A 9,733-nucleotide genomic window follows, 5' to 3' on the forward strand; every position below is an offset into this window, starting at 1 on the left:
TTCTTTTCTTTTTTTTTTTTAATCGTTCTAATTAGTCGACTCTACATTGGACTGATCTTAAACGTTTCTTGACTGATGTTACCAAACAAATGTTAATTAAAAGTATCTAATTTCTAAGTTAACACGGTTAGAGGGAAAGCATGAACGCGATCAGATTGGCAGGGCACCGCAGCAGTTCGAATCAACTGAGAAAGAATGAATGAAAGAGCAGTACGTGTAATAGGATCGGCGCAACGTATATTATTAACATTCATTTGTTGGTACAACATACACACACATAGTTTTATTATCGCTTTTGTATCTGACACATCCACGTTTCCTTCGTTCGCTTCTCGTTTTTTTTTTTTTTTTTTTTTATTTTTCTTCTCTGTACACGTTAAGCTTTTAGCGCACAGACACTACTACTGTTTAGTTATGGACATGGGTAGGAGGCACGTTTATATACATAGATGCATACGCGCGCACACAACGTCTAGGTTCTTCTTTTAACTCTTTTTTTTTCGTTTCGTTTGTTTCACGTAATTATTAATCCGTAGACTTACGCAATAGTGACGATAGAATCATACAACGTTCTTTAATTTTTTTTTTCTACTGTCTTATTACAAGCAGCTATTATACAGTACAGACATGAAAGCAAGCAGCAGTTTCGTACAACAGCTTTCTTAAATAATAAAGTAAGCCGTAATATTCCGTTCAATTACCCTACGATAGAATTAAATTAGCGATCACCCAGGGATACTGAGCAGACATACAACATCGACGATATCATTATCTGTGCGAGAACGATACACATCGCGATACCGTTGAATAGAATTATTTTGTAATCCCGAGTTATAGAGTGAGGTTGAGAAAGAGAGAGAGAGAAAGAGAGTACGTGTGTTTGTACGCGTGCGTGCGCGAGTGAGAGAGAGAGAAAGTGCGAAAGTGAGAGCGAGAAAGTGGGAGAGAAAGATCGAGGGAAAGGAGAAGAGAGAGAGAGAGAGAACGAGGAAAAAGAGCGAAAATAAAAGCAGCAAAGCACTGAGAAAAAACGAGCTTATTCGAAATTCGTCAGATATGTAAAATTGTATTGAGAAATAAAAAAAGGAAACCGGTGCCATCGGCTCGAAACATCTCGAAAATATCCGGAGAACATGGAAAAAAAGGCTGAATTCTTTCCGGTAACGACTCTGTTTCGGGTACAAATCGTTTCTTCATAAGCGAAATAATGTCGAGCGTTACCGTGCTTACTTATTATTTGTTATCTGCCAAGGTGTTCTGGTTATAATATATATTTATTGATGACTATTATTAATATTATTATATTATTATAATTATAGTTATTATTATTTTTATTTTTAAGCAATGTCAAATGCATCTTAATATATTTTCACCAATTTTTTTTATATAATATGAAATGTACTATTTGGTTTAATAATTCGCTTGTATCATTTTCTTTTTTTTTTCTTTTCTTCATTTTTAGTAACCTATCACATCCTCGATATAAAAATGAACGAAAGATAAACGATAACAGCGTTCGCACTTCACACAGGTATATATTAGCCCACCTCCTACCCCCCCCCCCCCCCCCCCCCCCCGCCCGTTCGTGTTCCGAACCTGAACCTATCGAACGGCACCCACGAACATATTGTGTGTCACGTATTTTTCTTTCAGCTGGAAGGTAAGTTATCTCTCGCGTGCGAGACGCGAACGTTTGGACTCGTGTCAATGGGGAAAGACGACACGGTCCGAGATTCCAACGGTGCGCCGTCATTGGACGGCGATCATTCGATAAATCGCGGTTATCATTCCATTCGACGCGTACACGTCCACGTTCACGGTCCACGTCGGTCCTCTTTCCACGTGGCGCCTGAAACGGGCCTGTTCCACGCTGGAAAACCGAAGGCGACGCGCGGTGTCGCGCGTCTGTGTGTACGGAGACCGAAGTAAGAACGATTCTTCAGCAGCAGAAATGGTCGGAACGGGGTGGTGTGCACTCGAAGGAGGGGAAATCACGTGTACGCGACACATTACGTATCCACTACTCTACTACCTCTTTGTTCCCTTGCGAAATTTCGACCCGTTCGAAAGTCGCTTTTGTCATATTTCATCCGCGGCAAAAGAGAAAACGACAGTCGCAATCCCAACGGAATCGTACCGGTGCTGGAGCCAAAGGACACCCTCAGAGCGACACGCATTCTCGATACGTTCGAACGAGATCGACCGTGAGAGAAACGAGGGCCATTTGCAGTATGCAAATAGAGAACGATTAAGTCGCCACGCCGCTCACCAGGCTCACGCATATTATTACGTTTACTTCGAATTGCATGCTTTAAGTGTCACCCAGAATGCTCAGTGTTTCCTTCTCGTCGTCTCCTTTATTTCTCTTCTCGTTTTTTTTCTTTTTTTTGTCTCACCCCCTTGATTTTTTTTTACATTTTTTTTTCACTTAGTTCCTCACGTTTGTCAGGTTTCACGTGAACGCGTTACACCTAATGAAGCATACGTACGTACGCGTCTGGAACGGCTGAAAAGCGTTTACGTATTCTTGTACTTCAGGATCAGGACGGGAAAGGGTACGGATTTTTAGTACAACCCGTTCTCTGTTCTCTAACCACGCTGAACGCATCCCCTCCGCATCGTCCGTCCCCTTCGCCTCAATATCGGTGTCGTTGCAAGCGTCTCTCCTGTGCGTGCGCGTGTGCACGGTGCACACGAACACGTTCCACGACATCTCTTCCATCGAAAATCCTCCCGGCCGACCTCATCAGCGAGGTTGTTCACAATTTCTTTGGCGCTGTGAAGTTTAACGAGACGCAGCTTGAGAAATTGGATAAAAAGCTTTTTTCCAGGCAAAGGCATTGAACGAAGGGGTTGGCCTCGCCTCCATTCGGGCGTTCGATGGGTAAAGGGCGAGGTAGAAGGGGTAAAACAGGCAAAAGGAAAGGGCAGATACCGTATTATATAGCTGTACGCGTATAGGTTGCATCGCGCGCGTGGTTTCACCAGCTGCCACTGTCTGACCGTGCCTTTTTTAATTAACGAGCACGCGGCCATTACAAACGAACCGCGCACCTTCTTATATTGACGCTTAATTCGTTCCCGTATCCGTACACATTCGTCTCGTCCCTCAACCGTAATACAGCAGATACATACGTTCTCTTTCTTCGTCCCGCCCTTTATCTCTCACTTTCTGAACCCGCCTGTATCTCGCTGGCTGGCTCGCTCGTACGTCCGTTCAATCTCTATCTCCTTATCTGAATTGCATACGTCGTAAATGCACAGAGAGTCACAGAGAGCGAGAGAGAGAGAGAGAGAGAAAGAGAAAGAGAGAGCTGGTACGAGAGCGAGAGCGAGACACACGGGGTCATTCTATTTGTTTCCCTGTGTGCGCGTGCATACGTCTTAACCCCTCTCGTCGAAGGCTTTTGGTTTCGCGGTGGGTTCGTCAGCGGCCCGAAGAAAAAACTGCCATTGAAAGTTCTTACTTCGTTCCCCTCCCGAACGGCGACCAGGCATTTTGAAACGTCGTCGGAAGAGTTTCCATGCCCCTCGGCCTCCCTTTCTTCTGCGTTTCGCGTTTGTTTTTTTTTTTTTTTCTCTCTCCCCTTTTGTCCCGGAACGGTCTCGAGTACGCTGCCACGTCGAACGCGCAACGCCGCGCCCCGGTTCGTTTCGCCATTTTTCTACTCCTCCTTACTCGGTTTTGTTTCCCTCTCTTGGGCTTGGCCACGTTTTAATACCGCGACGTTTAAAAATGAAAGCACCGCGGCCGCGATGAGGCGGGGACGGGGTTCGCGGGGTTGATTCCATGAAACGGCAAACGGTGGGACGCGCGGAGAGAGACACGGGAGGATCGGTTCCGCGATCTCCGGCGACAGTGGCGTGTTGTAAGAAGCCACGTTTCAAGGAACACGCTGGAAACCCTGACTGACACCGTGTCGCGCGACGCAGCAGCCTAGAATTGCTTCGCGATTAATTCGAAGGGACGCGACGAGAATATAACGAAGGGCCGCGCGGAACGGAGACGAGGCCGCTCTGAAAGGACCAGCGACGAAGAAAGGATTCGTCGGGGAACGTTCTTCCGGGACTTGGCGTGCTTTCAGTCTAACGAATCGAGTGTTCGTTCCGCGCATTGAAACGAACCCGACGTTCCCTCGTCCTTCCTCCCGCACATCCGCGATCGAACTAATCGAGGACGTTTACGCAGGAGAGTACGAGCACGAGCAACGAAAAGAGCAAGCGACAAGAGGGGAAAGGGTTGAACAAAAATTAGATAAAGAGAGGCTGGTTGAAGTTAAAGAGGGAAGGAAAGGAGATCGCGGAAGGAGATATTTAGCTGAACCGAGAGAAAGAGTTTTATCGCTTGCGTGTCACCCTTTGATATGGGATAGGGTTTAAGTGTGGGGGTTGCAGCTGCATGAGGTGCATTGTTGTGTTTCAGTGCTCACCTCTATGACGGGGCTGACCTTGAACTCTCTGAACACCCAGTCAGCGAAGAAGCTGTTCACCTGCCAGCTGTGCGGCAAGGTGCTATGCAGCAAAGCATCCCTGAAACGCCACGTTGCCGACAAGCACGCCGAGCGACAGGAGGAGTACAGATGCGTCATCTGCGAGCGGGTATACTGCTCGCGTAACTCCCTGATGACCCACATATATACCTATCATAAGAGCAGACCCGGCGACATTGACATTAAGTTCTTTTGAAGGTTTAGATAAGGTAGGGACACGTACCTCTCATACAATACTCCCCCCCCCCCCCCCGCGGTGGTTCTCTCACGTTTTGTACCGAATCAATCGATATCACTCCTGTTTCCCCGCCCAGACTCTCTCTTTTTCTCTCTCTCTCTCTCTCTCTCTCTTTCTTTCTCTCTCTCTACTCCCGTCATATCCATTCTACGAGCTCGAACCTTTGATTCGTCTTTAGAACGCTCGCGTAGGTCGCAATCGCATAATCGCCATACGACCTCGGCTCCGCGTACAGTTTGCTCCCTCTTCCTTTTTCCGGTACTGTGCCCTCTCTTCACCTCGCAGAAAATGCATGCCAGAGAAACCGGTCTCAACTCCCACGTGGATCGACCCTTCTTCTTCTTCTTCTTCTTCTTCATCTTCTACTTCTTCCTCTTCTCTTCTACTTCTTCTTCTTCTCTTCTACATCTTCTTCTTCTTCTTCTACATCTCTGCCTGCTCGCCACGCGGCTCAGAGCTTTCGTCCCATCGTCGGTTCGTTCCCTCCGTCCTGCTCTCCCGTGGAACTGCTTTTCTTTACTCTCCTCCCGTCGTCCTTCGTTCTCTTCGGTACCGTACGGTCGCCGATCGAATTCTTCCGGTATTCGCAGCTCCGTTATACCCCCTGTGTCGGTGACTCGGGATCGATGCGTCGAGTGCTCGTCCTTCACCGCGGCGACGCTGGAGACACAAGAACCGTGCCGATTGTCGATCGAACAATCTGAGGAGATCGTTGAATTGACCGAACGTTTGTTCAGTGGGGTTACACTTGATTAACGACTAGGTCGAGTTTTTTGGTCCCGTCGACCAAACGACCGGCTAACAGGGTATAATTACGCTTCAGGTTCTTCCTACTAACACCCACCACCCAACTCCTTCCGCCTTTCTCTTTTTTCTTCTTTTTTTTTTTTATGGTACGTTTTGTGACAGTCACCCCGTTTACGTGTTCGTGATCGTTTCTCGCTCGTCTTTAACCTTTCTTCCTTTTAATTCTGTTTCTTTCTTCTCTTCTTTTTCTTTTTTTTTTTAATTTTTTTTTTCATCTAATTTATTTCTGTCGTGGCTTCTCGATGTTCGATGTTGTGTGAGCATGCTGATGTGTATCGTCGTTTAATGTTCGTTTTGCAGCTTCGGTAACACGGAATGCCAGTTTTTCAGAGCGGTGGACCGACCGTCGATGAGTCGTCGAGAAGTTTGTAGTCGTCGGATACATTTTAGCATCTTTCTTGCACACCAGTCTCCTTGCGACGAGTGGAGATTATCGCGGGACCATTCTTTCGTTCGTTCGGCATCGCTGCATGAACAGAGCGCAACGCACAAGCGCGCCATTCTTTCATCTGTCTCGATCCCCCCTGTTAATCGCTTCACTCTTTTCTAACAAAGTTAATTTTATTCACCGCCCGGCGATGTTACGCTGCGTATTGATTTTTTAACAACTAACCAACAACGTGTACACACAAGCATGACTATAGTCCCTTGCACGCACGAGCATTTTCAAATCAGTGTGAAAGAAAGAGAGAGAGAGAGAGAGAGAGGGAGAGAGAGAGAGAGAGAGAAAACGCGTGCGTTTATCGCGGGAAATAATCGTGGTTTGTTTCACGCTGTTTCACTTCACGACTACCAGCACTTCTGAAGCGTTTAATTAACATCTTTCCGTCTTTATTTAATAACAGACAATAACGAGTGGGATTGAAAACAATGTAACGTGTAAATTCGAGGACGGTACGCGTCTGGCGTGGACGGTTCTGCTCCTCGACGTCTCGACCCGTTAGACTAATTACTACTCGGTCAATTAACGATACCCCCCGAATCGCATGGATCGCTTGCAATTCAATTCGACACACTCCGATATTATCGATCGACGAAGCACAAAACTATTCGCGAGGGAGAAAGAGAGAGTTAACCTGTGCTAATTCTTAATTGATCCCGAGACAGCTGCCAGGGTTGAATTAAAACCGAGCCGAGGTCGTCTCGAGAATGGAACGGGAAACCTTAATTGAGAACTGCATCGAACGTTCGAGGTTCCAGCTAATTATTAACATACCGCCACGTACGGCCGTTCTAACGTCGATAGTTCTGGCCGATTTAACGCGCGTTCCTCCCCGATTCGCCAGACACTTCCCCCCTTGCATCTCCTCGGACGTTCGAGGAGGATCAAACCGCCATTCCCCCCCGTTGCCTAACGGATTACACTTGCGTTTAGTATCGTCGCGCGAGAACAGCCTCGTTGTCACCAAGCGACGATCGTTTACCCGATCGTCCACCGAGAAATTCGTAGCGGAAGAAGCGGTACCGGATGTTGCCCGCGGGTCGCGTGAAGGCGCGACAGCTGTTCTCGCGCGGCGACAAAAGAACGATTGTTCGATAACGGTGTTCTGACTAGTGACGGACGGTTTTCAGGTACGGGCAACGGGATGCATCCAGCACCGTCGACGCCTCCCTCTGCCATGTACCAGATACCGCCGCCAACTGCGGGCGGTATAAACGAGCCTCAGGAATGCCCGTACTGCCGTCGCAACTTCTCATGCTACTACTCCCTGAAGCGTCATTTCCAGGACAAGCACGAGCAATCGGACACCCTCTATGTGTGCGAGTTCTGCAATCGCAGGTATCGCACCAAGAATTCACTTACCACGCACAAGAGCCTACAGCACCGTGGCTCGAGCGGTATGCTCAAGAGGCTGCTCAAGACTACAGCGATCAAGAACGTTCTAGGCAGCATGCAGCAGGCTCAGATGCAGCAGCAGCCGCAATGAAAATGTCGGAATCGTCTTACAGTCTCCCCGTCCCGGGCACTCAGCATTTCTCATCCGTACCGCCACGGTCGTCCTCGCCATCCTCGTAGCCGTCGGCGTCCCCGTCTCCATCCGACTGTCGTTAGTCGCAATCGGTCATCGATCGTCGCGGACCAAGCCACGCTGCGACGCATCCGGACGCAACGGGGAGCAACGAAACGCGCGCCTCCCGTCGGCCGGGGTGTCGCGCGCCCTCGACGGTTCGACGAGATCGAACGGGTCCGGATGTGCGAAGCGTATCGATCGTCGATGAAAGATGCGACCCGCCACGGACCGCCGCTAGGCCACCTCTCGCGCGCGCCGCGCTCTCGTTCTTTCGTAGCTCCCCCCGAGTCAAGACTGCGATTTATCCAAAGAAGAAAGAAGAGAATCGACTGAGACGTACTTTCGTCACTGAGTCCCGTTCTGGTTTAAAGGTTACGCGCTAGCTGAGAATACATTCCATTTGCGTCGGGTGTCAGCCTCGCCAGGCTCTCCTGGCTGATGACGATCTTTAACCTGGTCTCGAACGCGTACGTTGCTTCGACGCGTTCCACCCGAGAGACTGTCTCGTGACGACTCGGATACGACTCTGTGGATAACATCCGCGGGCACCCTGTCACGGCGATACGAGGGATAGAAAAGTGACCGCTCGACGCGGTTGTCGGACGGGAGCAAGTAGAATAGGCCGAAATAGTCAGACGTCGGTGAGGCACGGTCGTTCGCCAATTGTCGCGCGGCCCCGTGACAGTCCCGTGAATCATGTCAATTTACAAATATTATCTTGCTAAGTGCTCGCCGCGTGCTAGAGAAGATCTTCTCGCGATCGTTTCGAGGGAGGGGAACCGCGAGGATCCGCGCGAAGAGGGCGAGGTGGCGTATCGAGGAAACGATACGCCCCGGAAACATATCCGGGATTGATCGATGTTGTGTACATACATGTTACGTGTATATGTGTACGGTGTGCGTGTGGAAGGTAGCGAGGGGTGCGTGCGTGGTAGTTGCGTCATTATACGCGCGCGTACGCGGTGGCGGGATGCGGGACGTTTCGGAATCGAGGATCTTCAGGCCTAAATGAAATTCAATTAGAACGTCTAACAAACGTGTGCTCAAATTTCGGGTTCGAGAAAGGAGGGAGCGTTTCGGTTTCGCGGAGGAATATCGTGATCGATGCTCGGTGGCCGTGGTACGAAAGGGGATGAGTCCGTGGCGCAACGGCGAGGGTTGGCCGGCGGGGAATAGCCGGAAGTACGGATGGAGCATATCGAATTAGTAAACTAGGCCGAGCAGAGGTGGTAGAGGGGAAGGATCGAGGGGATTGTTCCGTGCAGACAAATGGTAAATGCGATTCGGGATAGGGGAAGGGGGGAGGGTGTTTCGAGGATGGGCGTTAGAAAAGTGTAAGTAGCAGTTTAGATATGGGCTCTTAAACGTGTACAGGTCCGTCGTGCGCGCAAATTACAGACTATATTTTTAACTCTTTAAAGGTAATATTTTGAGCTGTACATATATTATATTCGTACGATATTGATAACGATGATATTCTCTTGTTCAGGTTTTATAAGAAGGAGTGACGAATGGAAGGAATGAAACGGAGTAGTCCGGCGTAGATAGAACCACGGCGGACAGGGCAGTGGGGCTCTCGCGTTTTTATTTCTCCACTTTCGTTTTCGTTCGGGTTCACGTGTTTCATTGGTGTATGTGCAATATTACGCGTAAGGGGATGGAATATTCGGGTACGACGATTCAACGTGCTCTCGCGCTCTCCATTCAGAACGACCGACTTCTTTCCGTCTCGATCTTTTTCGTTTTCTCTTCGTTTGCTCGTACCGTTCGAACGGGAGGGGGGGATAGGATCCAGGAAAAGGACAGAGGGAAACCGATTAGGCCAAAGAAACAGAAAAATATACGGGGTACGGTAGGGAGGGAGACGGCAGGGTTAGAAAGCAGTGACGTACGAGAAACGATTTCTGCGAGACTCCTCGAACACTGCCCTGTTCTTTCAAATCTTCGATACACATCCATGCTAAAAAAAAAATTATATGCGAACGTACAAGCAGAAAGAGGAAAACCCTAGAAAAATTGTTCATCGCGGAACATATTCAGATTTTAGAAGACGGAGTGAAAGAACAATGTTGATGTTTTATCGCGTAAAGAGGTTACAAAGGGGAAAAGAAGGAAACAAAAGAAATGCCATTATAATTAACAAACAAGTACAAATTATCGAGGGAAAATGATGAAACAAATTACGT

At 48.5% G+C, this 9,733-nt stretch overlaps 1 protein-coding gene across 1 annotated transcript; it reads left to right on the plus strand.

Moving 5' to 3' along the window:
- The first annotated feature begins 4,557 nt into the window (after positions 1-4,557).
- On the plus strand, positions 4,558-7,552 carry LOC143432636 (madf and zinc finger protein 1-like). The gene is made up of 2 exons (XM_076909411.1): positions 4,558-4,699; positions 7,108-7,552. The coding sequence occupies exon 2, from the start codon at positions 7,122-7,124 to the stop codon at positions 7,461-7,463; it is 342 nt and encodes a 113-aa protein (XP_076765526.1). The 5' UTR covers positions 4,558-4,699; positions 7,108-7,121; the 3' UTR covers positions 7,464-7,552.
- The last annotated feature ends 2,181 nt before the right edge of the window (positions 7,553-9,733 follow it).

The sequence above is a fragment of the Xylocopa sonorina genome, chromosome 1 (genome assembly GCF_050948175.1).
Source record: "Xylocopa sonorina isolate GNS202 chromosome 1, iyXylSono1_principal, whole genome shotgun sequence".
In the NCBI taxonomy this organism is placed as follows: Eukaryota; Metazoa; Arthropoda; class Insecta; order Hymenoptera; family Apidae; genus Xylocopa; species Xylocopa sonorina.

Excerpts from the sequence above, each read along its gene's own strand:
- LOC143432636 (XM_076909411.1), top strand. The coding sequence starts at position 7,122 with ATGCATCCAGCACCGTCGACGCCTCCCTCTGCCATGTACCAGATACCG.